Source organism: Anomalospiza imberbis, chromosome 28, assembly GCF_031753505.1.
Source record: "Anomalospiza imberbis isolate Cuckoo-Finch-1a 21T00152 chromosome 28, ASM3175350v1, whole genome shotgun sequence".
Classification (NCBI taxonomy): Eukaryota; Metazoa; Chordata; class Aves; order Passeriformes; family Viduidae; genus Anomalospiza; species Anomalospiza imberbis.
In genome coordinates this window covers 2,051,338-2,069,207 of record NC_089708.1, presented here as the reverse complement: position 1 = coordinate 2,069,207, position 17,870 = coordinate 2,051,338, and the positions used below count along the sequence as shown (strand labels likewise).

Sequence of the window (17,870 nt, the reverse complement as noted above, 5' to 3'; positions counted from 1 at the left end):
GTGCTGGAAGCTCCAAAAAAGTCACCTTGGAATAAAACGAGCCTTTTTGTGCTTCTTTGTTCCCAGGTTCCTCCTTCCCACCCCGAGTGCAATTCCTGTCTGTGCATTCCAGGAAAGGTGCTGGGAAAAGAGTTCTCTGTGATCTCAGTGCTGCTTTTCCTCCCTAGATTTGCAGATTCCTTTAAAATGAAGGAAGAAACCAGTGATTTATAGGGAGAACATTGTGTTTTCCAGAGCTGCAAGCGGAAAGGTTTAGGCTGCGTTTCCTGTTCCTTGGGAGCCAGGAGCTCTGGACTTCTTTGTTGTCATTGCTTCTGTTTGCTTTTTGTCACCAAGCCCTCATCCCAGACTGGGCTCTTCCCACACTGTTCCCTAGGAAAAACACCCTAAAGCAGATGTAAAAGAGTTTAAATGAAATTCTGTCTCGCTCCTTTGCTGCTCCGTGACCTGGGGAGTGGGAAAGCAGTGGCTGCTCCAGGGGAGCCCCAGGCAGGAGCCGTGGTTTTCCTGCCTGCTCCTTCTGGCCTGTGGAATTGCTATTTCTGAACATTCCCTCTGGATCAGCCTGGCCACGTTTCGTTTCTTTCATTAGCAAGATCCTGATCTGCTGGAGAGGTCCTTGGCTTGGAATAGCCCAAAGCCACACAGGGAAAATGGGGAATAAAGAACCCACTGGAATTCAGTCTGCAGGATTCCCAGGGAGATGAGCAGGGGATTCATTGCCCTGGACACCAGTTTGAGGATGGTTTGCTTCCACCAGTGCAGCACATTTCCCTCAAACCCATCCCTGAGATTCCCATCCCCTGCAGGAGCAGGGAATAAATCACCTCCAGACAGACAAAGTAGATTTTTCCTGCTTCCAGTTGTGGCCTTTCCAAGAAAAGCATTAACCAGAGCATCTGGAGCCATCTGCCTTAAATAAAAGGGTGCTCAGGAGTTGTTCTGTCTCTGGGACACATGGAAATGGAAAGACTGATGGAAGGTTGTACAGCAGCAACTCAGCACTGCTGAAATTCCCACTGAACTGAGCTGGAATTAGGAATATGAAGTGGTCCCAAATCCCAGCCCAGGAGATCTCTGCTGCTGAAGAGCCTCAATGCCCCAAGACCTCCCTCCCTTTCCTTGTTTTCAGCCTTGCTGGGCTCCAGCACCCACAAATATTTTGGAAAACACGCTGAACATTATCCCAGGTTGGAAAAAAAATGGGGATGGCATTTTATTGGAGGAGAGAGGCTTGTAAAACTTTGGCAGCTGCACAGTTTTGTTTGTCAGCAGAGTTTAAAAGCTGAATTCTTCCTTGGGCCACTTCCCTCTGTGTTATGGGAGGATGCATCGTGTTCAGCTGGTGTTACTGGGAAAGCTCCCAGTTCTGGGCTAGGAATGACCTTGGATTTGTGGTCAAGGCACTGGGATGATGACCAGTAACACCCTCTCACCTGGGCCAGGGGATGCTTGTCCCACATGGTTTGTTTTGGAGAGGGAAAAGCTCATCCTGGAGCTAAAACCCCTCTCCCTGTGAATGTGAAGCTGCAGAAAAGTCCTTTCTCCTCATTCCTCCCTTTAATTTGAGAATCCCCTTCTCCCTGGAGCAGATCCTTCCCCACTCCTACTCTGCAGCTGGGAGAAAAGCTGGGATCAGGTTTCTGCTGGCCAAGGCTGCCCCTTCCCACATCCCCCGCATCCCACTGCCCCCAGCCCCAGCCCTGCCTGCCCAGCTCTGCTCCTGCACAATGCTGGGAGGTGAAATGATTTGCAGATGGATCTTGCTCAAAAGAAAACAAGTGAGTTCATCGTTGTCCTGCTGCCAGGGGTTTATTCCTGACTGTAAGTCTGCAGCTGACAGCACGATTTATGTTCGGAAATGAAACAAATCTAAAGTTGAGTCCCTGGTCTTGTTCATTCCTCACAGTGGCTTTTATATAGGAATTGCTGTAACTCCTCCCAGTTCCTGCTCTGGCTGGGAAAGCAGAATTTAATGCATTTTGCTGATGGAGAGAGGAGAAATTTGGGATCAGAGAGATGGACCTGATGCATTTTGAAGTCTTTGTGACTTGACAAAGAAATGGCTCCAGGATCAAACAGCTACTCCCAATTGAACCAGTCTGCTCACCCCATTGCAAACCCAGTCACAGGTGCTGGGCAGCTCATCACTTCAGTATTTGTAGTAGGAATCCTCCTGGTTTGTTTTTCCCTGGAAAGTCTGGGATCTGAAGGGCTTTGGCAGGCCTGGCTTCCCTCCCTCCCTCCTCCCTGAGGCTGAAGGCAGCACCTTGATAACTTTAGGAATTTCCCAAGGGTTGAAAGCTCTGCTCACAGCCCAGGGAGGAGCTCCCCAGCCTCTGCTCAGTGGGATTTGGGTGAATTTTCCTGGAGTTTGTGTGCAATGATTTGTTCTCTGCTCCCCAAGTCATGGAATTGTAGAATATCCTGAGTGCTCCTTAACCAACCCTTCCCATAGAGCTCCACTTGCACTTTGTTTAAAGCTTTTCTGGGATGAACATCCCTCTCTCCTCACCAGTAGAAATTTGAATTCCAGCTTGACCTGGAATTGGCCGAACCCTCCCAGCAGGAATGTTCATTCCCACCCCTGACCTGAGCAGCATCACCCTGGGCTCCCACTGATCCCAGCTGGACCCTTTTGTGTTAAAAACGAAACATCAGCAGAGCCCTGAGTTTCTGGCTGCAAAGATCAGCTGAATTCTGCTTTTTTTACATAGATTCAGTCTGGGGACACGAGGTGGGGCTTTATTTCTCCCCAGCCTCCCGAGGGCTGTTAATTCCATCCAGATGTTGATGCCTCATGAAATTTCCAGGATGAGGTCATTGTTTGCTATTCTAAGGCATCCCCATCCCTGCTTCCCTATGTCAGGCTGGTTCTTGTCTGCTTTGGAGTTCATGGAGCTCTCTGGACCTGTCTGTGAAGGATGAAAATGCTCCTTCAGGTCCTCCCTTCTGTCCTGAGCATGGCTGGGAAGTGGCTGCTTTGTATTGCATCCTCCCCGGGTTTATTTTTAAAAATTTAACTCTATTCCTATTTTCCTGTCCCTTTTTTCCTCAATTCAGGGAGTCCCTGACAGCTCTGCTGTGCCAGAGGTGGGTTCTGACAGCCACTTTTCCCCACAGGACAGGCAGGGTCCTGCTGCTGTTCCCTGGGATGGATCTCAGCCCTGCTTCATCCTTTTCCAGCATCATGGGATGCAGTCGCAGCTCCCTCTCCAGCCTGGCTGGATCCATCCCCAACCTCAGCCCAGGGAGATCAGGTTCCAGGAAGGATTAGTGAGAGGCTGGGAGCCAGGAGAGCCTGGAGAAATGCTGAGCTGGGCAGCAGAGCTCAGTGAGCACAAGGGAGAAGAGTGTCCCCTCAAACATCTGGGACCCTGCAAAATCTAAATCCTAAAGGGAAAACCTGGGAAAGCCTGGACCTGCTCAGTGGAGTCCCCAAAAGCCCCCTCAGAAAGGCTCTTTGTCCCTCTCCAGCTGCTCCCCAGGCTCTCTGTGCTGCAGCAAAACAGAACTGCTGCTTTTTTCCCCCAAATTCCACCCACCTCGCTGTGCCATTTATCACAGCTAATCACTGCGTGGCAGAGATTCCTGGAAGGAGGAGCAGCATCGGGATCCCACAGAGCCACGTGGAGATCCCAGCAGGGCGTGGGCTCCCCTGAGCCTTCCCTGTCTTTTACTCCTTTTTGAGGCTGACCTGACCCATATTTCCATTCCTCTCCACTCCAGCAGCCTCCCAGTTAGGATGGAGCTGGATCCCTTCCTTCCCAGTTTATCACACGTGCCCCTTCCTGCTCAGGAGTGCCTGGAGCAGCTCCAGGAAGTTTGGGAGCGAGAAGCAGGAGCTGCTGCCAAGCTGCTCTGCTGTGAACAAGTCAGCAGGGGAATTGCTCGTGCTCTCGGAAATTGCTCTCAGGTTGTTAACACGGACTCGGAGAGGCTTTGGATTTTTCCCAATCCCGGCTGATAGCTGCTGGTCAGCAAAAGGGGAAGGTTTTTTTGGGGGCTCTCCAGCCCAGTTATCTGCACAAATCCTCTTTGTTTAGAATTAGCTGATCCCTGTCCCTGCCTGGGATGGGATCTGCACTCCTGGGTGTGTGTCATTTGCTGCAGCTGCACCTTTGATTCCTACACAGATTTTTTAGTTCTTACAGGGATTTATTTCCTTTAAAGTGGTTGGACTTGATGACCTTGGAAGTCTTTTCCAACCTGAATGATTCCATGTTTTTAAGTGACACTCAAACAGAGTCATGGTGTGGATGAATGGATCAGCCTCCAAATAATCCTGTCCAATCCTCGCTTAATCCCAGGGCATTTTTTCCTCCCAAAATTTAGCAAAATCCATTTGTTTACGGATCCCTAACTTCTCCCCTTCTCCTTAACTCCTTTCAGGATGTTTGCCAGCAGAAGGAAGCAACACTACTGGGCTTACTCCATGGACTGCAGCGGGAACGAGGCTCACATTTCCAGCTGCAAACTGGGAAACCACCTGACGGGCACTGGGAAGAACAGCAGCTGTGACAACGGGATGCCCGCGGTCGTCAGCTGCGTGCCCGGCCGCGCCTTCGCCCCCAGCAGCCACAGCGGCTTCCGAAAGGCCTTCAGGCAGGAGGTGAGCAGGGAGCAGCCCCAAAATGGTTTGGAAAAGCCTTAAAAACCATCTGATCCCACCCCCAGCCATGGGCAGGACACCTTCTGCTAGGCTTGTTCCAACCTGGCCTTGGGTGCTTCCAGGGATCCAGGGGCAGCCAGAGCTTCTGTGGGAATTCCATCCCAGGGCCTCATCACTGTTCCAGGGAAGAATTCCTTCCCAATATCCCATCTAAACCTTCCCTCTGGCAGTGGGAAGCCATTCCCTGTGTCCTGTCCCTCCAGGCCTTCCTGCCTAGCAGATTCCCAGAGTTAGGGCTGTTCCTGCAGCATCCGCTGACAGATGCAAAAACAGAATTATGGGATGGTTTGGGTTGGAAGGGACCTCAAAGTCCACCCCATTCCACCACTGCCATGGGCAGGGACACCTTCCACAATCCTAGGTTGCTCCAAGCCCCATCCATCCTGGCCTGGGACATTTCCAGGTCTTGAGCAGCCACAGCTTCTCTGGGAATTCCATCCAGCCCCTCACCACCCTCACAGTGAGGAATTTCTTCCCAATATCTCATCCAGCTGTCAGTTAGAGCAGGAAACGGGTGTAACGTTCACCACCAACTCCCACAATGTCCCCTCTGCAATTCCCACCTCCCTGCACGCCCAGCTGAGCTCCCACCTTCCCAAATTCCAGGTTATTTCCTCCCTCTCCTGCCTCTAAAGGGTGGGACAGCAGCTCCCACAGCAGCTGGCAAAGCTGGAGAGAGGAGTGAGGAAATCCCTGGGTCACGTTCCTGTTGGAGCTGCTCAGTCTGAGCCAGCTGAACTCGTGCCCAGCTGTGCTGTTCCACAGGCTCTGGAATTCTGTTGGAATTACCCTGTGGAAATCAGCTGGCATTTCCTCTACCTCCATGTCCTCAGCGAGGAAATGCCCTGGGGGGAGACTGGGAAAACACAGGGAGCTTGGAAAGCTGGATTTGTTTAGTCTAGTGAGGAGGAGAGCGCTGAGCGGGGGATAAAAGTCAGGGGAGATGCAAAAATGTTGGAAAACAAGGCTGGAATTGGTCGTTCCCAGTGTCAGGGGCTAGGAGAGGACAGCTTAACAAGCAGCAAACACGGGCTAGGTGGGTGCCAAGGGAAATTTTCCAGCTGCAACCTTGGGATAGCGGGGGAATCTTGGAGGTTTCTCACTGGAGAATTTTGTGGATTTGTGAAATTGTGAAACTTTGGATTTTGTGGCTCGTCCTGGGTGGTTTTTGGGGGGATCGTCTCTGGGCTCTTCCCAGGTGCCAATAATGGGAATAATTATTGGTGAGAATAATGCAATCCCTGCCTGGATTCCAGGCTCTTCCTTGCATCAGAGCTTGCAGGATTTAGGCCTGGGAGGTGAAAGGTTTTGTAAATCATTGTTAATCTCCCGAGCCGCACGCGCTGCCAAGTAATTCCTTAAGCCTTTGTTTAGGCTTTGCGTGTCCTTGGTGTGACCCCAGCCTGGAGAAAAAGCTCCAGGCATGATCCCCATCAGAAAAGCAAAGGATTTTTGGTGTTCCCTGTGTGTTTCTTGGCTGTGGGTTTGGCCTGGTTTTTTTATTACTTTTAGTTTGGGCTTTGGTCTATATTTTCTTTAGATGCTGATAGTTGATGTATCAATAGTAGGGTCTTCATTAAATGTTCACTGGATGTTATCTTGACTAAACAGACGGTTCACTCACATCTATACTAGCTACTACGATTATTATGTCCAAGTTTTTGTTAATTTACAGAATCACAGAATCACCAGGTTGGAAGAGACCTTCAAGATCATCAAGTCCGACCCAGCCCCAGCACCTCAACTAAACCCTGGCACATCCAGGCTTGTTTTAAACACATCCAGGGATGGTGACTCCACCATTCCAGAACTTTATCACTCTTTCTGTGAAAAATTTTTTCCTAATATCCAGTCTGTATTTCCCTTGTTGCAGCTTGAGACTGTGTCCACTGGTTCTGTCAGTTCCTGGAGAAAGAGCCCAACCCCACCTGAGCACAGCCACCCTTCAGGGAGTTGTAGAGATAATAGTAGAAATAAAAGTAAAGTTATTTTAACATTATACATATAGCATTCATCTTAATATTTGAAAAAAGCCAACAATATAATATGTGAGCCCTGTGAGGAACAACAGAAGGGAGCTGGGGGTGTTTAGCCTGAAGAAAAGGAGACTCAGGGTGTCACCTGCTTCTTTTAAAAGTTTTAAAGTTCTTCTAAAAGTTCTATAACTTCTAATATTTACATATTTCTACTAGAGTTTCTCACACTGTTCATGTAATTAATGATTGTTTCACATTCTTCTTTGTAGAAGGAGAAAATTAATAGACTGTTAGTTTAACCAGTGTAGTTAGAGAGGTGGCAATTTCATCCTCCAATCCACTACCACTTTTAGAATTCTATATATGACAAGGTCAGAAATAAATTTCCCTCCTTTTGCTCTCTTTTCCCTCTTTTACATCTAATGTGCGTGCGTGAGTTATTTCGTGTGTAGCGTGACACTCAGGGGTGACCTCAGCACTCTCCACAGCTCCTGAGAGGTGGCTGTGGCCAGGTGAGGTTGGGCTCTTTCTCCTGGAGCTGACAGAACCAGAGGTCACAGTCTCAAGCTGCACCAAGGGAAATACAGGCTGGATATTAGGAAAAAGTTTTTCACGGAAAGAGTGATAAAGTTCTGGTGTGGCTGCCCGGGGAGGTGGTGGAGTCACCATCCCTGGGTGTGTTTAACAATGCCTGGATGTGGCACTGGGTGCCAGGGTTTAGTTGAGGTGCTGGGGCTGGGTTGGACTCGATGATCTTGAAGGTCTCTTCCAACCCAGTCATTCTGTGAATTCTGTATTTATAACAAAGGCAAAACCCAAACGGGATCACCACTCCTGTGTCTGTCTCTTGCAGCAACCCCTGGTGAGGCTGAAAGGAGGAGCCAACACGGGGGAAGGCCGCGTGGAGGTGCTGAAGAACGGCGAGTGGGGCACGGTGTGCGACGACAACTGGAACCTGGTGTCGGCCAGCGTGGTGTGCCGGGAGCTGGGCTTTGGCAGCGCCAAGGAGGCCATCACGGGAGCCAGGCTGGGCCAAGGTGAGCTCCACCACAGCTCCAGGGAGCCCTGGTGTCAGGAAAATTCACCCACAAACACCAGACAGCAAAATCATCCCCAAACACCAGAGGTTTATGCCCAAAATGGAGACAGGGCAGTCCTGGAACTTTGTTTGAATAAAGGGAGAGGCCAGGGAGTCTCTCAAATTTTTGGAGGACGCAGCCTCCTTTTAACCCTAATTTCCCTCTCTCATTCCCCATTGGCTGAGGTACTTGAGAGGTAGAGATTTCCCAAATCACCTAATACAGACCTCCCTCTAATGTATCCCCCCCTTTGTCCTTTCCTTGTGTCAATCACTGGAATTCCTATGGAATTTATGGTTCCTCCCATTGTTTATTTCATCTTTCAGTATCCAGTTTTATTTATCAGCAGACCCACAGCTTGTTTGTAAAGACAAGTCCCTCATTCCTTTCATTGGTGCCCTGAATTAAGGAATGTTCCACCCCCAGGAACATCCCATAATTCAGGGCACGGCGGATTTTTGTTGGGATGTTCAATTTGAGGACCAGGAGTTTCTTCCCTAACCTTAGTAACTCTCTTGGGGCCAGCCTGGAATTCTGTGACTTAAAAAGATCCCCTGAAAAAAAGCCTGGGGATGATGAGTTTGACCTTTTGCTCAGGCAGCTGTTCCTCAGCAAAAGGTCAAACTCAGCATCCCAGTAATTAATTCTTAACAACTCATCATTGTTCCAGTAATTAATTCTTAATTATCTCGTCTGCTGCTCTGAAATTCCCTTTGAGTTCTCCAGAACCACACCATGATGTAATGCATTACTAGAAGGTTCCTGGCAAAAAATAAGTCCTGGAGTCAGACTTCAAACACTCCAATTTAAGAGCAGGACAGTAATTTTGCTCATTATAAATAGAAGGGCATTTGAACAGCTCAGAGCCAGGTTTGGGTTTGGATTTCCTGTCTTTGGGAGTTGGTTTAAATCCCAAAAAGTGGTCAAAGGTGAACTGAAACCATCTGGTGATTCCCACACCCTATTCCCGGGGTGGAAATCAAAAAAAAAAAAAAAAATACAGCAAACCCCTGTTGTGAGAATAAAAAAAAAAAAATTTAAAAATTTAAACCAAACCCTTTTAAACCCAGCCCTGTTGTGAAAATAACCAAAACAAAACAAAACAAAAAACAAACAAACAAAAAAACCACCGTACCCTTGTTGGAATTACCAAAAAAAGACACCAAACCCTTGTTGTGAGAGCAAAAAAAAAAAAAATTACACCAAGCCCTTGTGAGAATAACCACAAAAAAATGACACCAAATCTTTGTTGTGAGAATAAAGGAGTGGGAGAAAATTTGAGAATAAAGGAATGGGGGAAAATTTGAGAATAAAGGAATGGGGGAAAATTACTTCAGCTTAGAGAAGGGGAGAGAAGGAACAAACACGTGGGTGTCCTGAGTCTGGGAAGCTTTAAAACTTGACCAAATCCACTGGATTTGCCAAAAACCCTCTTTGTGGCGGGCTGGAATTTGCTGATGAGTTTAAGGGGATGTAGAAAACAGCTTCATCACCCCGGGGCTGCCACGTGAGGGAGGAGAACGTGGAACGCGCTGTTCCTGCTGGATCCCACAGCCTGGAATCTCCCTCTGCATTCCCACACGCTTCCCTTTCCATTTTTTCCCCTTTCCCTTCTGCTCATCCATCAGTGCTCCCTGTCAGGAGTGTCCCTTGGGATGGGTGATGTCCCTCCAGCAGCCAGAGCATCACGTTTTCGTTGGAAAAGGAGATTTTTTTTTTTTTGGCCCTGGATGCACAGGGAGCTCTCCAAGCTCTCCACGCTGTGTCCCTGTTTACAAGTCATTCTGTTCCAGCTGCATCCCAGGGAATTTGGGGGTTCTGAGGGTGCTTCGAAGGAGCAGCCTCCCTGTGGGAATGGGAGGTTGGATTTCACAGGCTAAATCAGCTCCCAGTGGCTGAACTGGGAGTCCCAGTTCACAGAATTCACAGAATCACCAGGTTGGAAGAGACCTTCAAGATCATCAAGTCCAACCCAGCCCCAGCACCTCAACTAAACCCTGGCACCCAGTGCCACATCCAGGCTTTGTTAAACACACCCAGGGATGGTGACTCCACCACCTCCCTGGGCAGCCATTCCAGAACTTTATCACTCTTTCCGTGAAAAACTTTTTCCTGATATCCAACCTGTATTTCCCTTGGTGCAGCTTGAGACTGTGTCCTCTGGTTCTGTCAGTGCTGCCTGGAGGAAGAGAAAGTTAAGACAAAGTGGGAGAGCAGTGCCTTCCACAGAGCTCAGGGTGTGGGAGGAGGATTTATCCACCTTTAATAGACCCTGATTAAACAATTCACCCTTATTTCCACAAGAGGAGGAGACACTGAGCCCAGAGCTCAGGGAAGTGTTGATATCCTGGGAGGGAGAACGTGGAATTAAACTCCAAGGAGTAGGTGAAGGCAAATGTTGGATAGACAGGCCTGGGGTTTATAAGTGCAATGGCATGGGAGGAAATACAATTTTCCTCCCATTTCAACATATTTTGGCTCCATTTCTGTGCCCTCATGTGCCATAATTTCCCCAAGAAGAGCAGCCCTGACAGGGTTCTCTGGCTCAGAGAGGCCCTGTCCTTGTCCTTTGTCATCTTTGTCATCCTTGTCATCCTTGTCATCCTTGTCATCCTGCTGGAATGGCTTTGCCAGGCTGGGAATGTTGGCCTGGCTCCCTCCTGAATTCCTGGAGCTTCTCCCTCCAGTTCTGGTCAAGGCTTTCCTTCCCCTCAGCCCTTTGGTGGCTGCAGAATGACCGGGAAGTGCTGCCAGCTCCAGATGGGAACCACAAACAGGATTTTAATGAGAGAGAGGCAAAAAAAAGGACAAGATTCCCATCCTGAGCAGCCTCCCCCAGGAATGGCCTCCCCCCAGTCCAGCTGTGGTGTGAGGGGTGGACACAGGGCAGGCCAAATTGCCCAAATCCCGTTAATAAATTGTGGGTGAAATTAAACCAAATGCATTCACATCTCAGCCTTGTTGTTCTTTCTAACCAGTTTTGGAAGCAGCAGCTGAGTTTTGCAGGAGGATCATTCCTTTCCATGCTTTTCTGATGGAAATTCCAATTTTCTGCTGCTGCTCATCTTGGAAAGACCCGAATTATTCAATTTTTCTGCCAGCACCTTGAGCCCATTCTCTGCAGTTGTTCTCTGCTGTTTTCCTCAGTGCCAGAGTCCTCGACCTGCCCCAGATTTCTTTTCCTGACTCCTCATCCACCCCGTGGATGTTTTATTCACAGCCAATGTGTTGATGTCCCAGTTCTATGTCAGGAATGTCAGGCCTTGACTGGAAGCAGATTCCAGCACAAAGACCCAGCCAAAAGGTCATAATTTGTGAATCCCTACAGCTCAAGTTTGTAAATTATGAAACAGTGGAAACTTGGTTTTTCCTGGGATTTTTGCACGCTTGAGTCGCAGAGAATACTAGAAAAGATTTGAAATTATTAACAATAATTTTGCAGATTTTTGTTTTATTTTTACAAAAAAATCAGCAGTTTTTTTCCAAGTTTTGAATGCTGGAGGTCACTGTGGTGTTCACAACCTGCCGAGGTATTCCCTCACCACACAAAAGGACTTTTTTCCCTGGCTTTTTCCCCAAGGAATGGGTCCCATCCACCTGAATGAGATCGACTGCACGGGCTTTGAGAAGTCGGTCACGGACTGCAAGTTCAACACCGAGTCCCAGGGCTGCAACCACGAGGAAGATGCTGCTGTGAGGTGCAACGTGCCAGCCATGGGCTTCCAGAACCAGGTGAGGAGCCAAAAGATCCAGGTGTGAGAGAATTTTGGGTGGGAATTCCATGCAGGAATCACGTCACCCAAGCCATGAGTGTTTAATTCAGGTTTTACCTAAAGAAGGAGGGGAAATGAGGATGAGGGTCCCATTTTATGTGGGTTTTGAGCTCCTCTGGACTCGTCTCAGAGTCCTGAAAATGAGGAAGGCCAGGTTGGACGGGGCTTGGAGCAACTTGGGATGGTAGAAGGTCCCTGCCCATGGGAGGGTGTGGCACAAGGTGATTTTTAACCCAATTTTCAATCTTTTCCAACCCAACCATTCCATGATTCTGTGCTAACTGCATGAACCAGACACAGATTCCTCTGAGTGCTCTTTCCAAAGGTCGAAAGGAGCAGGGAAGGGCAGCTTTTCCTGGGAATTCCTGCAGCTGGTCCAACCCATTGAGCTGCCGGGTTTGGCTGGGCCATCCCCTGCCGAACTGGGAGAAGAGTTGAACTCCCTGAGCTCAAGCCCTGAGGAGACTCCAAGTGCTCCTCCATTCCTGGATGGTTTCCCAGTGCCTTCCCCTTGAGGAGCCCCTCCTGATCCCACACAAAGATGGGACACGGTGCTGCACCCGAGCGCCCTGAGTCACTTTCCCTGTGAAAGCTTTGGGAATGTGTTCATCTTTTCCTGACTCGTCATCCACCCTGTGGATGTTTTATTCACAGCTACGTGTCGATGTCCCAGTTCTATGTCAGGAATGTCAGGCCTTGACTGGAAGCAGATTCCAGCACAAAGACCCAGCCAAAAGGTCATAATTTGTGAATCCCTACAGCTCAGTCCCCACAGTTCTCCTTTTTGCCAGTCAGAATTCCCGCTGTGGGTGGGAAACCCTTCACCAGGGTTTCTCCAGCTCTGTGCTAAAGGGGACGTTTTCTGCTCTGCAGCACCCAGCTCACTTCCCTCTGGGAATATCCAATGATTCCAAAATTTGGGGTGAACAAAACCTTCTTCCCCACCTGTTGCCCTTTCCCTTGGAAGTTTGCTGTGGATTTAGGGGCTCTGTGTCCTGCAGCTTCGCCTGAGCGGGGGCCGCAACCCCTACGAGGGCCGTGTGGAGGTGCTGGCCGAGCGCAACGGCACCCTGAGGTGGGGCACGGTCTGCAGCCACAACTGGGGCACCGTGGAGGCCATGGTGGTGTGCCGGCAGCTGGGGCTGGGCTTTGCCAGCCACGCCTTCCAGGTGAGCCCCTGTCCCACCCCTACCTGGGCTTCACATCTGGATGGGTGGGTGGGGGGTGCTGGAGGAGGAGGAAGGGTCATTCCAGAAGGAGCTTCAAGGGTTGAGCTGGAAAAGCCTTGAGGGTGAAATCTCAAGGGATGGGTGGGTTGGAGGTGCTGGAGGAGGAGGAAGGGTCATTCCAAAAGGAGCTTCAAGGGTTGAGCTGGAAAAGCCTTGAGGGTGAAATCTGGTTGTACAATGGCCATGGAGGTGGGGATTTGGAGCAGAAGGAGCTGTGGATGCTAAGAAGTGAGGGAACTTCATCAGGAACTGGAATGATGGGATAAGGGGGAATGGCTTCCTACTGCCAGAGGGCAGGGTTGGATGGAATATTGGGAATAAATTCTGCCCTGGGGTTGTGGTGAGGTCCTGGAATGGAATTCCCAGAGGAGCTGTGGCTGTCCCGTCCCTGGAAGTGTCCAAGGGCAGCTTGGAGCAACCTGGGGTAGTGGAAGGTGTCACTGGATGGGTTTTAAGGTTTTTAAGGATTTGGTGGCAAACCTTCTGCTTCCCTGAGTTCTCTGTTGTTTTCTCACAGTTCAGGTTTCCCAACATTCCCCAACCCCTGCTTGGGCTGGTGGCTGCATGCAGGTTCTTGTCCCTCCCTGAAATGCAGAGGTCAGGTTCAAACCGGTGTCAGGTCTCCTGAAAAAATGGGATTTTGCTCCTGTGCAGCCCTGAGCAGCGTGGCTGGATGCAGCTCCATGAACTGTTGGTTTTCCCTGCTCCTCTCCTGCCCCAAACCCTCCCTGCTTCTGCATGGCCAGGAATGACACCTCAGTTCTGCCCCACCCTGGGGGTGTCCAAGGCCAGGCTGGACAGGGTTTGGAGCAACCTGGGATGGTGGAAAGTGTCCCTGCCCATGGGATGAGCAATCCAAACCATTCCATGACCTCTGCTACCCTGGGCTCATGGACAAATCCCAGCCATTCTCCATGGCCAGGGAGGGATCTGCAGGTCCTCAGGGGACACTCTGGGCTTGGACACCCAGCAGGAAGGAGGCTGGAGCTGCCCACGTGCTGCTGGAGCCATTCCCTGCTCCAACTGCTTCCTCCAGCTGATTTCCCCCCATCAAACCCCGGGAGCTGAGGATCTCCACATCCCTGAGCGTGGCCTTTCTGACTGCCTGGCTCTGTTGACACAGCCCTGAGAGTCCAGCGAGGAAAAGGCATTTTTTCCCTGAGCTGAGGCTGCTGGAATTTGGAACAGAAAAGGCTCTTATGCTGCCCCAGCTCCGGGAGCATAAAGCCCCAGTGTGCAGAACAGGGCAGCCCTGTGTGCTCCAGCCTTCCCAAACAGCCAGGGGCAACAGGAGCCGGGGGACACCGGGGGTTTCTTTTCCTGGAAACTGCTCCCAGCTTGGAAACGGACAGGTCTCATCAGATTTTTTTAGGTTCTTTCTTCCCTCCCCTTCTCCCAAGTTTTGGGGTTTGGGAATTGACATTGTGTCATTCCCATGAGTTTTGTAAAACTGGGGGATGATGAGAGGAGCGGAAGTTTTATCAGGAACTGGAATTATGGGGCAAGGGGGAATGGCTTCCCACTGCCAGAGGACAGAGTTAGATGGGATATTGGGAATAAATTATTCCCTGGAACAGTGGTGAGATCCTGGGATGAAATCCCAGAGAAACTGTGCCTGCCCCATTCCTGGAATTGCCCAAAACCAGAATGAAGCAATCTGGGATGAGAGGTGTCCCTGCCCATGGCATGGGGTGGGACTGGATGGGATTCAAGGTTTTTAAGGATACATTGACAAAACTTCTGCTTCCCTGAGTCCCCTGCTCCAGCATCCTTTGGCAAGATCCTCCTGGATAATGTGGCATCTTGCCCTGATCTTCCCTGGTGGGAGAATCCACATTTTAGGCAGGTAAATATTCCCCTAAGAGCCACTAAACCCCAAGGAATGTGTGAAATGCCTTTTCCTGCCTTTTTTTTGCCCAGGAAACGTGGTACTGGCACGGGGACGTCAGCGCCGATGATGTGGTCATGAGCGGGGTCAAGTGCTCGGGGACAGAGATGTCCCTGTCCCACTGCCGGCACGACGGGGCCCACGTGTCCTGCCCCAGGGGAGGGGGACGCTTCGGGGCTGGCGTGTCCTGCTCGGAGAGTGAGTAACTCGGGATTTATCCCACCTTGGCATGAGGGATGTGCAGGAGGAATGGGGTGACCTGGAAACGTCAAAACAGCACTAAATTGTAACTCCCAGAGAGGTTCTGGCTGTGGCTGCCCCATCCCTGGAAGTGTCCAAGGCCAGCTGGGATTGTGGAAAGTGTCCCTGCCTGTGGTGGGGTGGGATGGGATCCATGGGATGGGATCCATGGGATGAGATGGGATTTAAGGTCAACTATTCCCTTATGGTGAATGGTTCCCCACCCAGGCTTTTCCTACTCAAACTCAGAGTAGGATTACTTTGGATATTCAGAAGAAATTGTTCTTTTTGAGAGTGGTGAGGGGCTGGGATGGAATTCCCAGAGGAGCTGTGACTGCCCCATTCCTGGAAGTGTCCAAGGCCAGCTTGGAGCAAGCTGGGATTGTGGAAAGTGTCCCTGCCCATGGCAGAGGGTGGAATGGGATGGGATTTAAGGTCCATATTCCCGTATGGTGAATTGTTCCCTGCCAGGTTTTTCCTACAGAAAAAAATTAGATTGGATATTCAGGAGAAATCCTTCCCTGGGAGGTTGGGGAGGGGTTGGAATGGATTCTCTATAGAAGCTGTGACTGCCCCATCCCTGGAAACGTCCAAGGCCAGGTTGGACAGGGCTTGGAGCAACCTGGGATTGTTGGAGGTGTTGGGGCTGGAAGTGGCTGATCCTTAAAACCCCTTCCCAGCCAAACCATTCCGTGGCCCTCTGATTAGCACTGAGTGAGTGATTAGCATTCCATGTCAGGTCATTTCATGGCTCTCTGATTAGCATTGAGTGAGTCTCAGCATTCAGTGGCAGGACCATCCTGCACCTCCAGCAGCCACTTTTGGGGTGACTTTATCTAATTTAAACCACCCATTCCTCACTCCAGCCGCCCCTGACCTGGTGCTGAACGCGGAGCTGGTGGAGCAGACGGCCTACCTGGAGGACAGGCCCATGTTCCTGCTGCAGTGTGCCCTGGAGGAGAACTGCCTGGCCAGCTCAGCCCACAACACCTCGCTGACCTCGGGCTACCGGCGCCTGCTGCGCTTCTCCTCCCAGATCCACAACAACGGCCAGTCCGACTTCCGGCCCAAGAACGGCCGCCACGCCTGGGTGTGGCACGACTGCCACCGGTGGGTGCCACACCCCAGGGGGCTCGCTGGCACCCTCCAGCCCCTCCTGCTGCCACGAGAAAGTTTTGTCCCAGTTTTGTCCCGGTTGGTCCCGGTTTGCCCCTCAGTTTGGTGGCTGTAAGCAGCATTGCCTGGATTTTGGGAATTCTTTCTTCGTTCGGTTCTTTCTTCGTTCGGTTCTTAAGCAATTCTGGATTAGGCGCGGTCTGTGCCTCACTCTGAGCTGAGCTTTGCAGACAGGCCCTGCTGGGTCTCAGGGCAGGGTTCCAGGGCTGGGATAGGCATTCCCAGGTGCCATTTGTGGGGTTTTTGTAGGAATTCAGGCCAGGCCTCCAGTCTGTGCCCGTGGGTGGAGTGGGAGGAATTGTCTGGGTCTAAAAACAGTCACTGGCACTGGGGAGGAGGGAAGGGAGAGGAATTATTTCTGTCTGAGCTGTGTGAAATGGAAAACGGGGGTTTGGGAGGAGATTTTGGGGTGTGGGGGAAGGTGTGGCTGTGGTGAATTGGAGATGGAGCAGCTCTGCTGGGAGGAAAGGCTGAGGGAACTGGGAATGTTCACCTGGAGAAGGGAAGGCTCCAGGGAGAGCTCAGAGCCCTTCCAGGGCCTAAAGGAGCTCCAGGAGAGCTGGAGAGGGACTGGGGACAAGGGATGGAGGGACAGGACACTGGGAATGGCTTCAAACTGGGAAAGGGGAGATTTGGGTGGGCTATTGGGAAGGAATGAGGGTGGGGAGGGGCTGGGATGGAATTCCCAGAGGAGCTGTGCCTGCCCCTGGTTCCCTGGGAGTGTCCAAGGCTAGCTTGGAGCAGCCTGGGACAGTGAAAGGTGTCTTGCCCATGGCAGGGGGGACACTGGGTGGGATTTAAATCCCTTCCAACCCAACCCATCCCACGATTTTCTGACACCTGGGAGCTGAGTTTGCACAGACAGGATGTGAGAACTCTGCACCCACCACGTGCAGATTACCTGAGCAGTTTCTCACCTGGAAAAGGACCCCAAAATGCTGGAATTCTGCATTTTTTATTCATCTCAACCCCACTAAAACTGTCAGCAGCTGGGAGGTGTTTTTGTGCTTATTTTTGACAAAATTTGTCCTATAAATGCATCATTGTTCAAGGAATTCAGACAGTTTTGGGTACAGTGGGGGGCAAAGGGAGCTGGATGCCATCCAGGTGCTTTGCCGTGAAATGAGGGCTGGTACAAGCTGGATTTTTCCCTAATTGGAGGTAAAAGGCGGTGAAATAACTCCGTGCACAGCTCCTCTCCTGTTTAAAAAACTGGGGAAGCACCGAGTGATAGAAATTAAATCTTAGAGTCCTTTATAATCTTCCCAAAGTGCTGAGATGTGCAGGTAGCACTGAAAAAGGGAGAACTTGGAGCAATTTTGGACACCGAGGATGGGAAAGGGTGAGGAAGAGGCCAGGAGCCATCTGTGCTCCAAACTGGAACCAGTTTAGACGGACAGGGATGACCTCAATCCCTCTTCAGTCTTTCCAGTCTGTGACCAGCAGAGTGTAAACAGCCCAGGGAGTGACTCAGGCATAGCTCAGAAACTGAGTCAGGCTCGAGAAGCTCAAACTCGCATCAAATTCATTGATTTGAGCCAAATTTGCCTCAAATCAACAGCCCGGCCTCGGCCTTGGGCCTCCGCTTTGCCTCCTGCCCTGGGAGCTCCTGTTTGGATGTGGAAATAGAATAAAAATGGGAAAGACCCCGAGCAGGGAGTGAAAAATGATTCTGGCAGGGAGTGAAAAACGATTCTGGCAGATGGCAATTTCTGGATTGTTATTTTTCTTTAGTGAGGGGAAAAGCAGGAAAAATTTCCTCCCCTTCCCTCTTTGCTCATGCCCCATCTGTAAATCCATGAGCAGTGGTGGTGATGGGAAGTGTTTCAGCCTTGAT

The 17,870-nt window shown here is 50.6% G+C and overlaps 1 protein-coding gene across 3 annotated transcripts in view; it reads left to right on the top strand.

The window, feature by feature from the left end:
* Positions 1-17,870, top strand: part of LOXL2 (lysyl oxidase like 2) — a 46,492-nt gene that overhangs the window by 20,972 nt on the left and 7,650 nt on the right. For all 3 annotated transcript variants that reach the window (XM_068174435.1, XM_068174437.1, XM_068174436.1), the window contains exons 4-9: positions 4,393-4,612; positions 7,502-7,685; positions 11,308-11,459; positions 12,502-12,669; positions 14,650-14,815; positions 15,724-15,967. In XM_068174435.1, the coding sequence (XP_068030536.1) occupies positions 4,393-4,612; positions 7,502-7,685; positions 11,308-11,459; positions 12,502-12,669; positions 14,650-14,815; positions 15,724-15,967 (1,134 nt within the window). The remainder of the gene's footprint in view (positions 1-4,392; positions 4,613-7,501; positions 7,686-11,307; positions 11,460-12,501; positions 12,670-14,649; positions 14,816-15,723; positions 15,968-17,870) is intronic.